This window comes from Lissotriton helveticus, chromosome 8 (genome assembly GCF_964261635.1).
Source record: "Lissotriton helveticus chromosome 8, aLisHel1.1, whole genome shotgun sequence".
NCBI lineage: Eukaryota > Metazoa > Chordata > Amphibia > Caudata > Salamandridae > Lissotriton > Lissotriton helveticus.
In genome coordinates this window covers 476,505,663-476,526,703 of record NC_136069.1, presented here as the reverse complement: position 1 = coordinate 476,526,703, position 21,041 = coordinate 476,505,663, and the positions used below count along the sequence as shown (strand labels likewise).

The following is a 21,041-nucleotide window of genomic DNA, read 5'->3' as shown; positions in this document are numbered from 1 at the left end:
GAGCAGGTGTAGCGTTGCCTCCCCCTCGTGCTTAGGCACCTTACTTTATTGGAAGTCTTTTTTGGGGGCGGGATTACCTGTGAAGGTAATAAGGGGATGGGAAAGGGTGGGGTTGGGGTTTTGGGGCATTCATTCTCCTGTTACGATAGTAGATTTATCCTAGTATTGTACAATTGTATTACTGATTCACAATGTAAATTAGATTCATAGAATAGTTATGGTGGGTAGCGTAAACCGGTTAGGGAATATTAAACTAATGTCTTGGAATGTAAGAGGGCTTAATGAAACCCAAAATGTAAACAGGTGTTGCATTATTTGCAGCGCCATCAGATAGAAATAGCATTTCTTCATGAAACGCATCACCACCTCAGGGGTTACCTAGGTGCGGAGCTAGTTTAGGGTTGACTGGATATTCTGCAGGGTACACAGTACCTATGCTAGAGGAATGGCGATTTTAATACACAAGCGATTACCATTTAAAGCAGTAGAGACTAACATTCATCTGGCAGATAGATACCGGTTAGTGAAAGAATGGCTGAGAGGGAAACTATAGTTCTGGCTAACGTGTACGCTCCTAACATTGACAATCTGGACTTTTTTTTACTGAACTTCACTCACAAATAGACAGAACGGGGGCGTGGCCAAGGGAGCCAACATGGCGGACGCAGCCTAAGAGAGCTAAGTCCCGCCGATCCTTCATCCGCCGAATTATCCTGGTCCCCCATCACCTCGTTGTGCCCCGGTGGTGTAGAGTGAGTGCGGAGGCCAGCGGCAGACCCTGGGAGCAATCCCGGCTGACGGAGTGCACACGGGGCCGGAGAAAGCGATCCGGTGCTGTTGGGCCTACGCCGCGAGGGGCAGCTGAGGACCTCGAGTTACGTGGATCCCGGAGGCGCCTAGTATCTCCTGCGCCAAGTATGCCGGTGCGGGCGGCGAGTGACGCTGGCCCGGACTGGGCGCCCCTTATCTCTGGGCTGCTTGGACCGGCCCTGGGCCCCACTGGATACCCGGGAGTGGCGCGGATAGGAGGCTGAGGAGTCGGTCTTGGGAGCAGACGCGGTGGTGCGGCCTGGTCCGCCCAGTGAAGCCGGTGCCTCGATTTTGGTGCTTCCCCCGGGGGGCTGACCCGGGCACCGGTGTATGTGGGACTTCTCCTGGCAGCAGGGCCGCAAGTAAGAGGGTGCCTTTTTCATCCCCCCCCCCTACGTTTGGGAGGCAGGCAGCAGCAGCTCCGGCGGTCGGCTCGGGCCACAGTGGCGGGGGGCAGGGCCCCCTCCTATTGGTGTGCAGTTGGTCCCGCGACCTGACATTTGGTGGCAGCAGTGGAGAGTCCTACTCCTCCCTGGATAGTGCGGACTGAGGGGGGCCCACTTGCACAGACTCCAAGGCTTCCCACGGGGCTGTTATTGAGGGGACTGGCCTCTGACCTGTGCTGGACTTGGGCGCGACTGGTCGAAGAGGGGCTGAATGGAGCGGGCGTACATTGGTCGCATCGGGATCCTATAGGAGGCGTGGAGGCAGGACGGGGCACCCTGTGGAGGATGGACATAGCAACGGGTGGCACGCCCTGGAGCGGGGGGACCGGTCACTTCGGTGGAAGGCCAGCAAGGGGCTCGGAGGGGACGAAGCGCGCAACGGAGGCCTCAACGTGGTGGAGCATAGTACTTAGTCTCATCGTTGGTATCCGACGGATTGCTGGGGGATGCCTGAATACTCTTTGAACCGTTGAGGTGCCGGAGGCAGGGCGCTGGTAAGGGATACAGCGGCGCCCACAGCGTGGGACTGTGCCAACAGCATAAGATGACGAGAGGTGGGAGTGGTGGCGCAGTCACGAAACATGGACCCATAGGCAAATACACGGGACAGGGTAGAGGTGCCGGGGCGGCCGGGGGCCCCCCCCAATCCGGGGCCTGATAATGCGGCGCTGATGGCAGCCATAACACAATCTAGGGACATGTTAGATGCGAAGATCGGGGCTGTAGGTGCGGATGATACCCTCCTGCGCCAAGACTTGCGCAACGCAGTGGCCCGTATTACAGAGGTGGAAACAAGGATTTCTGGCGTGGAAGACGACGTAGTGACCTTGAAACGCAAAGTTGCAACCATGGAAAGTATCCAGAAAACCTGGTGCTCCGAGCAGAGGATGCAGAAGGGCGGGCCCGGCGGAACAACCTACGCTTCGTTGGACTCCCGGAAGGCTGCGAGAAGGGCAACATGGAGAAATTCTTGGCCCAATGGCTGGAGAGCTGGCTCCCCCCGGATTCCCTCTTAAGATGCTTTGTGATAGAGCGGGCACACAGGGCTCTGATCCAGAAGCCTCCCGTGGGGTCCCGTCCTCGGCCGGTGATAGCTAAGCTGCTGGATTATCACGATCGGGATGTCATCCTGCAGCAGGCGCGGGCAAAGGAGCCTCTAATGTATGACAATCAGCGGATTCTTATCTTTCCTGACTATACGAGGCTTGTGCAACAGCAACGGCAGTCCTTTATGGCGGCGAAGGCACGACTCAGGGATCTCAAGCTCCCCTATGCATTGCTCTATCCGGCCCGCCTGAGGGTAGTCTTTCAATCCCGTACTCATTTCTTTGATACCCCGGAGGAAGTATTTCAATGGACTCATGAGACAGTGAAGGTTAGGGCGCATACCCCGCCGGACCTTGACTCCGACTCTTCCCCAGATGGTGGAACCCTGCGCTTTGGACACACAGCTGGAGAAACGCTAGCCATTGCAGCGATCTGCTGTGCTTGGCCTGTCTGAGGCGCCGGTATGGCGCAGCTCCTGGGGGGGATCAGTGACATATGTGACTTCTGGCTATAGTGCTTAACAATTTCAATGTATATGAGGCGGTGGGGTGGGGGGGGGGGGACGTGTGGGGGGGCGGGACCATTTTCCCCATTTGCTTAGGGGTTGTTAGGGGGGAGTTTGGTACATGGGTAGGTTGACGGGGATCCATTGGTGTGGCTGTTCTCTGGGCTCCTGTTTGGGGCCGAGGGGTGTCTATACCGCAACAGGTACTCTAGTGTTTTTGAGGTATGGGGGGGGCTGGAGGGGGGGGGGTAGTTTAATGGGTTGCAGGGGGATTTGTGGGAGTTCGATCGCATGACAGTAAGAGAGTCTCCAGTGTTCCTGTGTGCTTCCTTTCGTGGCCTGCCTTGGGGCGATTTCCCTTCCTGGGTTCTGAATGGCGACTGCTGGGTTGAAGGCCTTAGGTCCTAGAGCATCCCTCCAGGTCCTGAGCTGGAATGTGAGGGGTATGCTAGACAAGATCAAGAGGGGCGCAGTCTTGCGGCAGGCGAAAAGAGAACGTGCTGATGTACTGTTTCTGCAGGAAACTCACCTGTTGGGCAACAAAATCCTCTGCCTACAGCGCTTTGGCTATAAGCAGGTATATCATGCAGGCTTTGTTAGGGGATCCCGGGGGGTAGCTATTCTAGTCCACCGTAGGCTCTCATATGTTCACTCCACCCAATGGGTTGATACACAGGGCAGGTACATATTCATTAGGGGCATGGTGGGAGAAGAGTCCCTGGTTCTGGGTAGTGTGTATGCCCCGCCCCCGCTGCAGTGGTCATTAGTGGAGCAGTTGTTCACGATCTGGGCTGATATCCCCGAGATGCCGGCGATAGTGGGGGGGGGGGGGGGGGGGGGGGAGGACGGACTGGAATGAGGTCATGGATACGTTGTTGGATAGATGCAGGCCCGGGTGAGGCCAGCTGACTGGTGGGGCCACTAAACTGGGGGATTTAGTACGAGGTCTAGACTGGGTGGACACGTGGCGATACTTGCATGCGCGCAGGCGGGAATACACATACCTTTCGGCTGTCCACAAATCCTTCTCTAGGCTGGATTATATATTTGTCCCCCGCTCGGTTATTGGCAGGGTGGAGATCATTCCCCTGTGGCCATAGAATTTGCCCTGGATAGGGGCAGCAGCCGTTTCGATGGCGCCTCTCTACATGGCATCTCCAGAAGGAGGACTATCAGAGACATATGAGGGAAGCCATAGCTCACTATTGGGTGGAGAATGCAGGATCTGTTTTGGAGGCCGGTACTATGTGGGAGGCTTTGAAGCCCACGCTCCGAGGCGTGGATATTGCGTGGTGTGCGGCGGCACGCCGGCGGCGGAAGGCAGAATTGATCCGGGCGGCGGCAGAGGTGGAGGCCCTGGAGAGCCGCTTTAGCATGGGCGGTGATGGCCAAGCGGTGGGGCAGCTCCTCTTGGCGCAGCAATCCTATGCGGCGATATTGTTGGACGAGGCGCGGCAGGTGTGGCTGGCGACGCGTAGTAGAATTTATCAGTAGGGAGATAAGTCCGGGACGATGTTGCACCGACTCTGCCAGAATACGTTTCAGGCGCAGGCCTTACCGGGACTCCTAGATGCGGTGGGAGATCCGATCATGGACCCGCGGGAACTAGCAGAGAGCTTTGCTGCGTACTACGCGGTCCAATATGCTCCGAATGAGTGTCTATCGGCGGACATGGTGGAGAAATTTATAGCGGACTTGCCGCTGCGGGCGGTGACGGATGATGTACGTGACCGTCTGGAGCTCCCTCTCACTGCGGAGGATCTGGGTCAAGCGCTGGGGGAGCTTAACACCAGGAAAGCCCCTGGGCCCAATGGGTTCCCTAGCGAATTTTTTAAGAAATATCACTTACAGTTGGGCGCCCCCTACAGAGCTGCTCTGGAGGAAGCGAGGGAGAGCGGTACCCTTCCGGCAGATTTGGCCACATGCAGAGGTGGTGGTCTTCCATAAACCGGGCAGGCCTCCGGAACAGCACGCGTCGTACCGCCCCATATCTCTCCTAAATATTGAGGCTAAGATTCTGGCTAAAGCGCTTGTCCACCCGGATCAGGCCGGGTTTATGCCCGGTAGGGCAACTAGGCATGTTATATGTTATAAACTGTTTTGTAACGCCTCAATTACTACCAGAGTATCCTGGCGCGGTATACCGCTGGGGAACGAAGGGCACACGTCGCGGTGGCGGCTATTCAAGGCACTGTGGTCCAAGCGGCACTCCTCCTGGCGGACATTGACAGAGCCTTTTGACTCCCTGAGCTGGACTTATTTATTTGCGCTTCTGGCTCGGCTTAACCTGGGGCCTCACTTTTTGTCCTACTTGAGACTCTTGTATACGGATCTGACGGCGTCAAGTCAGGGTGGCAGGGGTCGTATCATCCAAATTTTCCATTGCGCACGGTACACGTCAGGGGTGCCCCCGTACCTGTTTGCCCTGGCGATGGAGCCGCTGGCGGATTGGGTGCGGCTGGTTGCGCAGCTTCATGGTTTCGTGTGGGAGCGAGGCCTGGCCGACAAGATTGTCCTTCATGCCGACGACGTCTTGTTCTTTCTCACGCAGCTTGATAGGTCGGGACCACACCTATTAGAAATTATGCAGATATTCGGAGAGACCTCGGGTCTCTACTTAAATCCTCGTAAATCGGTCATATGGGTGCTGGGCGACGGCCCAGGTGTCGGGGAGTGGGCTTCCACGCTGCAAAAAGCGGTGGGAGGTATTAAGTGTTAGGGGGTGTTCATCTCCGCGAGTCCCGCGCTCTCCTGGGAGCGCAACCTGATGCCGGTTTGGGATAGAGTCCGCTTGGAGATGAAGACGTGGTGCCGAATGCCCCTTACTATATATGGCAGATCAGATCTATCAACTGCAAAATCACCAATACCAGATCTCGCCCCAGTGGTTCTGACAAGTAAATTCAGCATTGGGACAGTATTTGTGGGCCGGGGGAATGGTGCGGGTAGTGCTGCGCACCTGTTTCCTGTCCACCTATGATGGGGGTCTGGCAACCTCCGATATATTGTCGTACTATCAGGCCTCTCAACTTTTAGTTCTAAATGAATGGTGGTATGGAGATAGGGGGGATCCGGCATATGCTCTGGAGAGACATCTCATGGGCACCAATACGTTACATACGGTCCTCTATGCGCCGCGGCTGCGAAGGGGACTGCCCCCGGCCACCTAGGTCGTTTTTCAAGTTTGGAGACAGGCTCTACGTCGCATGGGATGGTGGGATAGGCTGACGCAAGAGACCCTGCTGTGGCGCAATGGCAGTCTGCCTGCTCTGGCTTCTCTCCAAGGCTTTGGGGGTTGGGATGCCATCGGCATCTCGTCCTCGGGAGATGTGATGTCAGGGACGACGCTCAAATCCTTCCAAGATTTGCGAGGGGAGTATTATATGCCCCAGTCCCAATTTTTTTAGGTACCTACAGTTCCGCCATGCCATCAGGCCGAGTCTTGAGGGTCTGGATTCCCTACCGGAGTTTAGCCCACTGGAGGCCAAAGTCTTTATGGGGGAATCTGGTGGACAAAAAAATCTCCCGTATTTATCGCACGCTGGTAATACATTGTTCAACGACACTTCAGAAGCTTCGGGAGTCGTGGGAGCGTGATGTAGGGGCACTTGAAGAGGAGGATTGGAGGGAGGCGCTGGAGGCCCCAAGAGGCGCGGCAATAGCGATAAGGCTGCAACTGATCCAATTTGAATACTTGCACAGAGTGTACTTTACAAGGGAAAGGTTGTGGCGGGGTGGCCTCATTGCTTCCCCAGACTGTCTCAGGTGTGGTAAGGAGATGGGGACACTGATCCATACGGTTTGGAGCTGTGGTGCACTGGTTGGATTCTGAACTGGGGTGTGGAACTGTATGGCCGAGGTATTGGGGTGGGAACTTCCTCGCACACCACATTTAGGATTACTGCACGTCTTGGAAGGGGTGGGGGTAACATATATAAGAGGCATCTACTGCTGTTGGGTCTTACCCTCGCCAAAAGGGATATAGCAAAGGCGTGGAAGGACCCCCGCCCTTCCTCAGTTTCGGTGTGGAAGAAGGGCCTTGATTTCTATATGGGGCTGGAACAGCCAATCTTTGTGGCCCGTGGGTGCCCGCGAAAGCATTATAAGATATGGAAGCAGTGGGCAGAGTATTGGGGCCTTTGGCTGGAGCCCCCGATAGACCGGGAGATGGATCAGGAGATGGGATAGACGGGTCATGAGGAAGGGGTACACATGCTTTTGGACGGTGGTTTATATTGGAGAAACTGGGAAATAGACGGGTCATGAGGAAGGGGTACACATGCTTTTGGACAGTGGTTTATATTGGAGAAACTGGGAAATGCTGTCGTGCGACCGGGATGGGTGGGATCCGGGTGGGGGGCGTTGGGGGTGATGTTTGGTCAGTTTGATGAAACATTGGATTCTAAAATGCTGTATAGATTGCCAATTTCGTGATGCTTCAAATTTGATGTGCAGTTTTCGGTGTGCGAGGTGCTGCTTTTACTGTGCGATCTATCAATAAAATCAGTTTTAAAAAAAACAAATAGACAGAACGGGGGCGGAACAAGTTTGTTAAGGCGGTGATTTCAACATTTTACTAGACACATGCCTTGACAGCACAGCCACAACTCCAGACTCGAAACCCAAGGCCAGACACACATTGACAAATCTGAGGTAGGCATACCCATTAACTGCCGGATGCACAAAGAGAAAGTAGCGTACACGCATTATTCAGCCCCACACAATACATGGACTCGCCTGGCCTACTGGCTTTTAACTCCCAGAGTGGTCACGTGGCTACATGAAATAACACACTTATCACACACTTTGTCAGATCAGGCTCTAGTGGTGATTGGCCTCAAGGTCTCTGAAGCTGGAGATAGGGCAAGACAATGGTGATTCCCAGAGATGGCGTTTCGAGATCCGATGTTTGAGGCTGAACTAACAGTGACGATCGATGAGTATTTTGAATTGAATACAGATTCAGTAAAAACGAAGGCCACTCAATGGGAAGCATTTAAAGCATACATACGGGGTGTTTGTTTCTCCAAAGGAGCAGGGATACTTAAAGATCTGAGACGAACACTAGAGCAGATTGAAGCCCAACTTGCGGCACTTGACGCTGAACAGGTAAAGTCTAAAACTGTAGAGGAACTGAGACGCCGAGCGGCATTACTGAGTTTCAGGAGGAGCCGGACTGAGAAGTCCATTTCCTTGCGAAATAAGCAACAGCAAGGATGTATGGGGAGGGTGAATGCCCGGGGCGCACACAAGCACGACTCAAACGGCCTAGTGGACGGAAAACATACATCACAGGATTAATTGGCAGAGATGGCGAGCACATATCCTATTGCGCATGCAGAGAAAGGAGGGTATTAGCTTATTATAAAGACTTGTTCACCACCAAGGTTTCCCCAGATACATCCGTTAGCAACAGATATATGGATGAAGTGGCACTGGCCTGGCTGGAATTTTTTAGCTGAACCCTTCACAGTGGCCGATGTTGTCTAAGTAATAGAAAGCAATGGATGGATCGAAGGAAGGGGGCCTAGATGCTTCACTGGTAGCTTTTACAAGGCATTTAAGAAAACCCTATCTCTGCACTTAATCAACGTTTACCAGGAAGCTATAGCGCATGGCAAACTCCCGCCGACACTACGGGAAGCTGTTATCACACCTCTCCCAAAGGCAGGCAAGGACCCGTTACAGTGTGATTCATACAGACCCTTATTATTAAATTTGTATTATAAAATTCTGTCTAAAATGTTAGCTACCAGACTTGCACTGATAGTCGATCAAATGATATCCTCAGCGCAGGCGGGGTTCATCCCGTATAGGTCAACAGCACTAAATCTGCGCACACTGTTCGCTACCTTGCACAGGATCGCACCCACACTTCCCGCAGTGGCGGTCCTACTGGACGCCGAAAAGGCCTTAGATTCACTGGAATGGCCATTCATATGCGCCACATTGATCAGACTGGGGATGCCGTTGCGGTTCATTTAGGTGGTGAGCCTTCTAAATACGAGACCGGTTGCTCGAGCGCGGCCGCATGGTTCCTTAAACCCCTTCACGCTTTCAAGGGAGACCCGTCAGGGATGCCCACTCTCCCCGTCGCTATTTGTAATAGCAATGGACCCACTTGTACCCCATCTCCAAGATAATCACTCAAATAGGGGCATACAGTTCAAAACGGGCCCCCTTTTAATAACGCTCTATGCAGATGATATTATTCTCTATGTGAGGCAGCCGGACGAGAACCTAGAGCCCATACTTCGGGAGATCACACAATATAGTGCCCTATCGGGCCTGCACATTAACTGGTCTAAATGGGGAATCTTCCCCCTGACCCCGGCCCATTGTGAGCGCAGCCCGGAATATCCGTTAAAATGTTGCGTAGACGAGGGGGGCGTGGCTTGCCGCTGGAAGATGGTGGTCGCAGCTTGAGCGAGCTCCGGCCGGCCCGCTACTTATCCTGTGGTTATCCTGCCTCTGCCCTGCTTTCAGGCGCCCGTTACCAGTGTACGGGGTCTGGGGCTGCCTGTCGGCGATCCGGTGACCTGAGCGGAGCTCCCGGAGCCGGGGACGCGACGCGAGCCGACGTGCCATTTGGAGGCCTGCACCAGTGAGGTGGAGCCGGAGACCTAGAGTTTCGCGCCCCCGGACCTGGACACCTACCGGGCGGCCTGGGGTCGCGGAAGACAACCGGCGACCGGGACCCGCCGGAGGCGCCTGCTGACGAGCGCTCACCTGTACCCCTGCCTGGGTTTAGGAGGGCCATCGCTGGCCCCAATTCAGCGGAGAGTGGCGCGCTGACCGAGGAGTCCTTGTCACAGCACCAGCCATTGTGGGCGGCCTGGGCGCCCAGCGGGATCCCCGGCCTCGCGTGTGCGAGCGGCTGACCTGCGGTGCGGGCTGCTCGGCCTCTGCCGCCCGCGCAAACCGGCTTGGCGGCAAAACCGCAGGGACCTTGTCGGACGGACGCGGTGGCGCAGGGGCAGCGGCAGCTGGTGGGACCCCCCAGAGAACTGATCGGACCAGCGCTGGTGCTGGCGGGGGCTCTCAGATCCGCGGCCTACCCCCAGGAGGGGGCATTTGCTGGTTGGTGACGTTCCCCCCACTCCTCCTGCCTGCCTTACTCGGTAGATGCCCCGGGGCTCCGACACTGGGGGGGCCACTGAGGTATCTCGGCCGGGAACGCTCTGCTGGGAGCTGTAGGCCTGGGGGCTGATCTACTGGGGAATCCTCTGCACTGAGTGCCTTGACTCCCGGGACTGGTGCTGGCTGACTATATACTGGGACTGGCCCCCCTTTTGCTTTGCTTTGCTTTGAGACGCGGCTTGCCCGCCTGGAGGGGATACACATGCTATGATCGCCTGAACCCCTGGCTGAAGAGTGCTGGGCTGCGGTGAGGAGCTACCGGGAATCCTTCTGCGCACTCTGTGCCCTCCGGGAGTAGTGGGGCCCTGTGAGCCATGGGGCGCCCCCGGAAGCCCCCGACGGACGTGGAGGAGGGGGCGGCGAGCAGCCAGAGCTCTGCCGTGAGTGAGGGTCCGACGTCGGGCCTACCTCAAGGCCAACTGGAGCAGATTCTACAGGCCATCGCAGACACCAGGGAGGCCCTGCGTCTGGATATCGGCCAAGTGTCCACGAGCCTGGGACTTTTGAGAGCGGACCACGGCAAGCTAGCGGACCGGGTCAAGCAGACTGAAGGCCGTCTGGACGCGCTGGAACCGACGACCAAGGCGAACGAGGTTGCCATAGGGGAGCTGCAGCGCAGGGTACACCTACTGGAGCAGAGAGCGGAGGACGCGGAAGGGCGCAATCGCCGCAACAACATCCGCGTGGTTGGCCTGCCGGAGAAAATCGAGGGGACTGACATGGTAGGCTACCTGGAGCCCTGGCTGCGCAGCGTGGTGGCGCCGGAGGGCCTGACCCAGTTTTACACGTTGGAGCGCGCCCATCGGGTGCCAGCTCGACCCCCAGCGGAGGGCAGGCCACCACGTCCAGTGGTAGCGCGCTTGTTGCACTTCAGGGACCGTGATCTTCTCCTGCAGAGGGCGAGAGCACTGGGGCCCTACCGGGTGGACAACGCTCAGGTCTCTATTTACCCGGATTACTCCCTAGAGGTGCAGAGGCAACGCTCCACATTTCTGGCGGTCAAGAGAGCATTACGGGAGGAGGGCATCCGCTACTCGCTTCTGTTTCCTGCGCGTCTGAGGATTAGGATGGATGGTAAATCTTCTTTCTATGACTCTCCAGATGAAGTGTGGGACTGGTTGGAGCTCTATAAAGCTGGGACGGATGGTCCCCCTGCATCTGACGAACAGCGGAGGAAGCCGCAGCAATCCAGGCGATCCCGGAGACCCAGGAAGAGACCGCCGAAAGCTGGAACACCTTCTGTCTCGCAAACCGAGTTAGAACGCAGGGAGGCCCTTCAGGCGGTTTCAAACATCTCCAGGGCGGTGGCGGTGCTCTCTGCAGCGGAGACGGGCTCCAAAAAGGGCTCGGAGGAAGCAGTGTCGGAGGAGTCGAGTGTTGGTGATAAGGGACTACCTTCGGTCACGCCTGGGACGGCTGATGATCTATTGGATGAGTGACCTTCGGGACCTGTCCTGCTGGTATCGTATTTGCCGTGGGACAATTGGTTGGGACTGGGGCGGAGGCACGTGGCTGGGAGTGTTGGGTTGTTACGGGGTGATGGGGGGATTCCCTCCCGCTGCTGGCGATCTAGACCACTACGGTAGCGGAGATATGGGGCATCGAGGACACGATAGGGAGGGCTGGCCAGGGGACACGGTTCGCTCACGCCCTATTGGAGGTAGCGACAAGCCGCCCCTCCTCCTCACACCTACTGTGGGACTCTGGTAGTTACCGGAGACGTTTCAACTGAGGTTATTGACATTTGGATGGGACTCTGCTGTTTAGGGCCTGTTCTGGGGATGGGTGGGTCAAGGGGTTGTTGGGTGATGTTCTGGGGTTGGATTGGGGGTGATGTCAGTGTGTCCAGACTCTGGGTTATCGACGGAGCTACTTTTACTGTTGTGAATGGGGGCCATACCTGACCTCAAATGTGTGACCTGGAATGTACGGGGACTGAACTCCATGCTGAAGCGCCACAAGGTGCATGCTTATCTTGTTCGTAGGGGGGTACACATAGCCTTTCTGCAAGAGACGCATGTTGACCACTGTGAAGGGCGGGCTTTACAGCGCAGGTGGCGGGGTCAGCTGTTTCACACGAGCTACTCGGCATTTGCGAGAGGGGTCCTGATCTGGGTGCGGGCGGGGGTCCCCTTTCAGCCGCTGCAGACGGTGCTTGACCCTGAGGGGAGGTTCGTAGCTGTACAGGGCCGTTTGGACGGGAGGGATGTCACACTCTGTTGTATATACGCCCCCAATGTAGACCAACCTGCCTTTTTTGCGCGCCTTTCGGGGAAGCTGGCGTCTGTATTAGCCAATGCAGTCATATTAGGGGGGGACTTTAATTCGGTCCTTGATGTGGGGATGGATAGGTCTCACCCTCCACTGGCGCAGGCAGCGGCGCACAGGCTAGCGCAGAGTAGGCGAGCATGGCAGAGTGGCTGGGGCCTGGTTGATGCGTGGCGTACCCAACACCCAACGGAGAAAGACTTCTCGTTCTATTCCCCTCCGCACGAGCTTCATGTTCGCCTTGACAGCATTCTCTGCACGCCAGATGTTCAGTGCCTGGTCCGTCACAGTGAGTACCTGGCCAAAACAATTTCTGACCATAACCCTTGTCTGGTAACGTTCCACTGGACGCGGCAACGCCAAGCTGTACCGACGTGGCGATTGAACCCGCTGGCGCTTGAGGACCCGGTATTTCGAACGGAAGTAGGTATCGGGGTGGAGGGCTACTTTGGCGATAACGCGGGCACGGCTTCTAGTAGAGCGCTGGAATGGGACGCTTTTAAGGCGGTGGTTCGGGGTCTATGCATATCGGCCACGGCGGGAGTCCGGAAAACTCTCTTGCGGGACCTCACGAAGAGCGAGGATCGCTTGCGTAAGGAGGAGAGGCGCTTCCACGCAGCCCCGGAGGCTCGCGAGGCGGTTTCATCGGCGCGGGAGGACGTGGCGGCAGTGATGGAAAAGCTGCGCTGCTTTGATTATAAAGAGTTCCTGATTCGAGCTCATGCTGAGCGCGACAAAGTGGGTTCACTTCTGGCTTGGCTGGCCTCTCCAGGAACTCGTGGCACCCCGATTGTGGCTATCGCTACACCGGAAGGGACTGAGGTTTACTCCCAATCGGAGATCAATAACCAGTTTTTCACATACTACGCGCACCTTTATAAGAGTGCGAAACCATGTATGCTAGAGGACTTGGATGAGTTCCTCCGGGTGGCGCAGCTCCCCCGACTAGACCCTGACCACGTGGCCACACTGGGCGGAGACATCTCTGAAGGTGAGATTCGGGTGGCCATTAAACAGATGGCTCGCCGGAAGACTCCCGGTACAGATGGGATACCGATCGAGTTTTATGCAGCTTATGCTGACGTGTTGGTGCCGCGCTTGCTTGTGGTGTACCGAGAGGCGTGGGACACGGGGACTATCCCCTCGTCGACCCGGGAAGCTTTGGTGATTCCCTTACTGAAGCGGGACGGCGACGCCACCTCACGCTCGGCCTACAGGCCCTTATCAATGCTCACAACGGACTATAAGATATTGAGCAGGGTTCTTGCGACGCGATTGCTGCCCCACATGCGAGCATTGGTACACCGGGACCAGGCAGGGTTTATCCCCCAGCGCACTACCGCTACCTGTGTGCGACGACTGCTTCGGGTCATGGAGGGCTATGTTGATGGTCTGCCAGGACCCGCTGTTCTGTCAACTGATATTGAGAAAGCATTTGACAGCGTCGAATGGCCGTACTTGCTTCGCGTACTGGAGACCTTCGGCCTGGGTGAGCGATATGTGAAATGGACCTCCTTGCTCTATGCTGCGGCCACGGCCCGAGTCAAGACTGGGGCCACTATTTCGGCCCCTTACAGGGTAGAACGTGGAACTAGACAGGGCTGCTCCTTGTCCCCTCTCCTGTTTGCGTTAGCTATAGAGCCATTGGCAGCTCACGCCCGTCTGGGCCAGGCATATGAGGGCTTACAACTAAGAGGCGACACGCACTATATCTCCCTTTACGCTGACGATTGCCTACTGTTTCTGGCCGATGCGGACGCCGCCCTACGCGGGGCTAGACGCCTGCTATCGGATTTCGGCCACCTTTCGGGACTAAGGGTCAATTGGAAGAAGTCATGCCTCTTCCCGCTAGGGCCAGGAGCGGACGACTCCCAACCAGAGGATGAGCTGCGGTGGGAATTTCACTGCCTCCCTTATCTGGGTACGCGTATATACCGGTCCCAATTGGACCTCTTGGAGGGTAACATCGAGAGAGCGATCCGGAACCTGCGAGGCTGTATGGGGTTTTGGCGGACGCTACCGCTGGCGATCGCGGGGCGAGTGGCGTTACTCAAAATGGTGGCGCTGCCCCGCCTCTTATATTTGTTTCGCACTCTACCAGTCTGGATCCCGGCTTCCGTGTTCGCCAGATTGCGATCCTTGGTCACCGAGTTCCTTTGGGGTGCGGGCAGGAGGCGAGTAGCGCTGACCACACTGATGCGCCCTAGGTCGGACGGGGGACTAGCCGCCCCTGACTTTGAATGGTACTACTTAGCGGCCCAGCTGCAATGGCTTACTCAGGAAGTGGCTCTGGAATTCAGAGGCCCGGAGGGGACTGCAGGCGGCTTCCTTCCGAGACATATCATGTCCTTCATTATACTGGCCCAGAAGCTGGACCTTTCCCTACTCTCCAGCGAGGAACGGACGATCCGCAATTGCTGGCTGCGATGCCATAGACGAGCCGGCGTCGCTCGCCCATATGCCCCGGAAATCCCACTGGGGATGTGCACTGCCTTCCCGCATGGAGGGGATTGGTCAGCTTTGGCGATCTGGGAGGACCTAGGCCTGCAAATGGTCGGTGATCTGTACAAGGAGGGATCGCTGCTGTCATTCCAGGAGCTGCGTGATGTCTACGACCTCCCGAGGGGGGATTACCTGTTGCACGCCTCGCTCGTAGCTAGCATCCAGCGCCACTGGAGGAAGGGCCTCTCTGAACCGCCCACGTCTGAGAGTTGTCAGTATGTGGTTATGGCGGCTGGTACTTACAAGGCCGTCACCTGTCTGTACCGGAGGCTGTCGTCAGCGACGCTGCAGCCCCTGGACGGACTGAGAGCCAAATGGGAAACGGATATTGGTCGACCGATTCCCGACACGACTTGGCCGCAGCTTCTGCGGCGTGCATGGAAAGGCACGAGGAATGCCAGGTTCCAGATGATCCAATTTTTCTCTCTTCACCGAGCTTACCTGACACCGGTCAAGATCTCGCAGTACTTTGAGGGCGCGCCTTCGCTCTGCCCTAGATGTGGAGTGGAGGAGGCGGATTTCGCCCATATGTTCTGGGCGTGTGTGAAGCTGACCGATTACTGGGAGGCGGTGATGGCCTGCCTGAATGCTGTCACGGATCGGAATATTGGAGCAGATATGGGCGTGTGCTTGCTGTTGTGGTTCCCTCATACCCCCCGCACCCGCGTCACCAGCAAATTCATCGATTTGGGCCTGATATTGGCCAAACGGGAAATTACCATGCACTGGAAATCCAGCCAGGGCCCCAGCTACTTGCGCTGGCGATCTACACTGGAGAGGTGGGCTACGGCAGAGGGCGCACTGCAGCTGCGACAGGCCAGGCGACTAGATACTGACAGGGCACTGGACACAGCCAGAGCATGGGAGGCCCTTGTGGCCGAGCTGCGACTCCCTGAGGGCGACCGGGAGGAGGATAGTGAGGCGCCAACGCCGTAGGGGGCTGTAGGGGTGAGGTTCCCTGTTCCGGATACGACGCACACCTGCCATGAATAAAGACAAAGTTTGTGAGGGTTAAGGCCCCCCACTGGGAAGCATCATCTACCTCCCCTTCAATTGTCCGGAAGGAGGGAGGGATTGTGGAGCATTAGCTGTTGGACAGAGGACACTGGCACACTGACTAGGGGGGTGGGATCCAGGGAGGGACCGGTTGTGGGATTGTTTCTCTAAATGGTGTGTTTTCAGAAAAGACTCATCTTCCTACACTCTTCAGTGTGCATGTAAACAATGACCGTTATCTTGAATGTCTTTCTCTGAAATGCCAATAAAAATTGTTTTTGCAAAAAAAAAAAAAATGTTGCGTAGACTCCATTAAGTACCTAGGTATACACATTCACAAAGACCTGTTCCAAATTCTCAAACTGAATTACGGCCCAGCAATGGAGAACCTGAGCAAGAAAATGGACCGATGGTTGAAACTGCCTCTTACTATGGCAGGTAGAATCGCTCAGATAGAGAAACTGTGGGAGGACAACCATCTTTATCTTTTTTAGAATATACTAATACCCTTATACAGGAGTTCCTTTGTGAAAGCTCCGTTCTCATCTTATAAGACTGGTATGGGGGGCGAGGGTTAAGCCCAGGGTCTGTTGGGACACATTGACACTGCCATATGAGCGGGGTGGATTTGGGATCCCACATTTATTACTTGGTGGCGCAGTGTAGCTTTTCAAGACACTGGATCCATTCTGCTGCCAGGATACCATATCTGAGGCCGGAAGCGGACCTTTCTCACTCAACCGCCTTGTCGGCTTTATTGCCAATAGCCACGGCCCAAAACCCACAAGATCTGCAAACAGTGTTGAAAACCAGTTGGGCCTGGAGGCAGCTCGTCCGGGCAACCGGGGTGCAATATCTTTACTCTCCCACATTCCCGCTGGCTGGGAATCACTGGATCCCTATTACGCGGGAGAAAACAGTACAGCGCACTTTGGCAAAGTTTGGCCTGGACACTTTTGGGGACCCGTTTCCCAGAGGTCATATATTTTCACGGTTAGATGAGGACCGGTTTAGTGAAGCCACATTCATGGATCAATTTATATTGTGTAGGCTGCAGAGGGCGCTTAGATCAATGATTATTAACAACCCACTAGAACCGTTGGACTTCCCACCATTGACACTGCTTATTAAAGATAGTAGCGGGGACCACCTGATGTACAGAACTGCTATCGTTATGCTCCCAACTTAAGATGAGGGGACACGGCGGACCTGGGAACAAGATCTGGGGCATCCTCTCACAGACAACCAGTGGCAATATTGTTGTGAACAAACACAAAATTATAAACATAAAATATGACATTACAAGTTCCTACGTCAGGCTTACTTCACCCCTGCTAAAGTACATCGAATGGACTCAGCACGCCTGCACACTTGCCCAAGATGCAATAGCCCGATGGCAGACTTTGCACAAATAACATGGAAATGTAACAGGGTGTCACAATTTTGGACTCGGGTGTTTCACGAACTATCTCGCATTACAGACACAACTATTACTTCCTCACCCTTGCAAACATTGCTAGGATACGTGCAAGACATTCCTAAGTCCTCCTGACGCTTTAGTGCCTTGGCGTTATTGCTGGCGAAACGCAAAGTTGCATTGAATTGGGGGGACGCTGCCGACGCTACAAGGCTGGATATTTAGTATGTCCTACTGTAATACCAATAGCGAACTTTATACACAGCTGCAACTCCCAGCATCTAGGCCACTTGATATATGGCAACCTTTCCGTTCATACCTACTAGCACAAACATCAGTAGCTCGCAGACAAAGCAAACCTCTCTGACGTGTACACCGCAGGAAGCGGAGCAGAGTTGCTAGCATTAGTGAGTACTATGTGTGCACTCCAAATGTTTTTGTGTAATCCTTATTGAAACTGGGCAAAAATAGATAGAAAGGAGGGATCGGTCCTGAGCTTAGTCTATCCCGGACTAGAATTATGTGTTAATGGTATAGTTTTGATGATTGGGGTGGCCATTTATGATGCATTGCGAAGTTCTAGCTAAAAGGCAAATTTACCTAAATCCACCAAAACTTTTCCAATTCACCTCAGCCAGATCGAACTTTTTAATCAAAGGGAGGTCGCATTTTGGGCTATGTAGTTTCGCTTTTAACTATACATACGTAGGTTTAAAAATCCTGGCATGCAATATTTTGGTTTTTAAAAAAAAACGTTAAAAAACCACTAGTTCAGGCTGAAGGAGTTAGCTAGAAGATGACATAAGGCCTCTTGAAATCTTGGATATGCCATGTGTTACTATAGATGAACATCTGCGTTGGGTAGAAATTCGAATTTACTGCAAGAGTCGCATAAAAGTACCAAATTGCACCGCTACCGCTAATCCCTGGAGGATAAGAGCCCGCACAACGTATTCAAACAATCATGTACCAGTGCAAACACATTTCAAAGTTTGCCTACTCCGTAGCTTCAAACACAAGCACGAAAAGTAACAAAGTAAATATTATAAATACAAGACAACTCCGTGTAATGCAAGTCATGTCCTGCAATATATAAAATAAACATTGTGCCTTAAAAGTGTCGAATTTAGAAGGTGAAAGTTATTTTCCACACCACAGGGTTACTTTAAATAAGGCGGCTCACGTGTGGAGTTGCACTTCAAGTCTCATTTCTATGTTTATGACTCCAGCAACTCTACATTTACAGAGGAAAATCCCGAATAAATGTATGCAGCCTGGTTTGTATGCACGGATTTCGGCGCTTTACCTTGTCCAATAAGCACCCACTGGTCACGCTGGGTGTCCGACTGACGCTTCTTCTTGGTCAGCATCCCAGTGTCAAGCTGAGCTCAGTCTGCTTTGGCGCGGGTACACAGGCGCAGCTCCACGACAGGAGAGGAGGCAGAGCAAGTCGAAGCTTGGCGGCAAATCGTACCAAGTACAGCTGCTGCTGGGTTGGGAATTATGTAGCAAAGCCAGAACGGAGCTCCGTGCAAAGCGCACATAATATTTGTTACCTCCCATCTGTGACATATGTGGATATAATATAGCATTGCCGTTGCATGCGAATGACGTAACGAACATACCCAATGTTTCAGAGACCTGCAGTTTGGCCGTTCCCCCCCTGCTGTACGCTTGCATTGGTTTGGCCCACTAGTCGTGCGAAACGAAACTGAAAGTGGAGGTGCATCTAAATACTACCGAAGAAGCGTTTGCGCGAGATCTGCATAGCAGTAGTTGCGTCTCCGTTATGTTAGGGCGTTACTATTGTAACTACGGAGAGAGGTACATAGCTGCCGAGGTATCTGTTGGCTATGTATGACATTTTCATAATTTCAGTGTAATTAAGAGTGGCATTTCAACAACTTTGAGTGACGCTTTCTTGCGAGCAAAATCAGGCGCAGCTAGAGCCAAATTTCGGGAGGGGGGGGGGGGGGCTGATTCTTCCAGCAATATGCAGAGTGGAGATGCAGGGGCTCTAAGAAGGGCTGAAAACACAACAAAGCCTCGTTAGCAAGTAAATGGTGTTTTAAAGACCTGTGAAGTACTCGGGTGTGCCTCAGGGCCAGACTGGCCATAGCGGGCACCGGGTAATCCCCCGGTGCGCCGCACTGGTGGGGGCCGGTTTTGGGCCCCTTGGGGCCGATTTTGTTACAGGGCCGTTTTTGCAGCTCGGCCGAAAACCGGCCCCGGCAAAAAGCTCGGCGGCACCTCCGACCCCCCCCGAGTGGATAGGGAAGGGGGGGGGGGGGGGGGTGGCCGAGCACTTTGCCAGAGCCGCTTGTGGTTCCCAGTCCGGCCCTGGTGCGGCTGTGTATGTGCCTGGGAAGTTGTCTCAGCCCAGGCTGACACATACAACGGGGGGTGGGGTGCAGCCCTTTGAGCCCAATGGGCGTTGCGTGCCTGACCACAATAGACAATGGCGATACTTTAATTGCGATTTTTAAGGAATCGCAATTAAAGAATTGCTATTGCCAATGCATGTAGGAATCGCCCAGAAAATTGATACCTACACATTCCTTAATTGCGACTCGCAAATTGCGAGTCGCAATTACCGCAATTAATGAATTGATTCCCATTCATTCCTATGTGCCTAGAGGCCCATAGGAATCAATGGGAATTGCATGCACAATTTGCGAGTACCCAATAGGTACTCACAAATTGTGCATGCAATTTCAAGGGCGCCAAAAGGACACTCTGTTACACCCCTGAAATTACAATGTATCCACATGTTGCGCACACACATGCCCATGGGGCACATGGGACTTTTAAAAATGCACTTTACAATCGCAATTTAATCGCAAATTTTGCAATTCCTTAAATTGCGATTTTTGCATTTGGAATGATGCATCCCAAATGCGACCGTATTTTAGGTTGATGCATGGGGGCCCTAAGATCTTATATCTGCTGGAAAGCACCAGAAATGGAAGGGCACTAACCAGAGACAAATGACACAGTTTGAAAGTGAACCACTACTACATTACGTCTCTAGTCTCAACCTTGCGTTGACCGTCATACTAACAGTACTCTGGTGGGGGCGATGTATACTTGGGGCAGTCTGCTCGTAGGATTGCACGTGCAATAGAAAAGAGGGAGATTAAAACAAGCATTTACAATGCAATGGTCTCAGCATTATTAAAGGTAGAGCTATTGGCATTGCTCATGACATTTTTTTATTTTATTTTTTAAAATCATAAATAAATAGCATTGTCATTTACATTGCCAATAGCTTAATCGTTAAATAAATGGCATTGTCATTTACAGTGCCAATAGCTTAATCGCTCGCATATGCATGACGTATTGCATTTACACCCACACAGAGCCACCCACACACACCTACAGAGCCACCCACACAGTCATTCACATAGAGCCACCCACACACACAGAGCCACCTACGCAGAGCCACCCTCACACAGACAGAGCCACCCACACATAGAGTCACCTACAAAAAAAGCTAGCCACACACACACACACACACAGAGCCACACACACACACAGAGCCACACACACACACACAGAGCCACACACACACAGACACACACATAGCCACACACACACAGACACACACACAGAGCCACACACACAGAGCCACACACACACAAAACCACACACACACAGAGCCACACACACACAGAGCCACACACACACAGAGCCACACACACACACAGACACAGCCACACACACACAGAGCCACACACACAGAGCCACACACACTCACACAGAGCCACACACACAGAGTCACACACACACACAGAGCCACACACACACACACAGAGCCACACACACACACACAGACCCACACACACACACACAGAGCCACACACAGACAGACCGAGCCACACACAGACAGACCGAGCCACACACAGACCCC

At 54.2% G+C, this 21,041-nt stretch overlaps 1 protein-coding gene across 2 annotated transcripts in view; it reads right to left on the bottom strand.

Annotated features, from left to right (window-relative positions):
• Positions 1 to 18,606, bottom strand: part of RNASEH2B (ribonuclease H2 subunit B) — a 300,760-nt gene extending 282,154 nt beyond the window's left edge. The window contains exon 1 of one of the 2 annotated variants that reach the window (XM_078657377.1): positions 18,438 to 18,606. In XM_078657377.1, the coding sequence (XP_078513503.1) occupies positions 18,438 to 18,501 (64 nt within the window). In that variant the 5' untranslated portion in view covers positions 18,502 to 18,606. The remainder of the gene's footprint in view (positions 1 to 18,437) is intronic. The other variant, XM_078657376.1, reaches the window with a different exon arrangement.
• Positions 18,607 to 21,041: the final 2,435 nt, after the last annotated feature.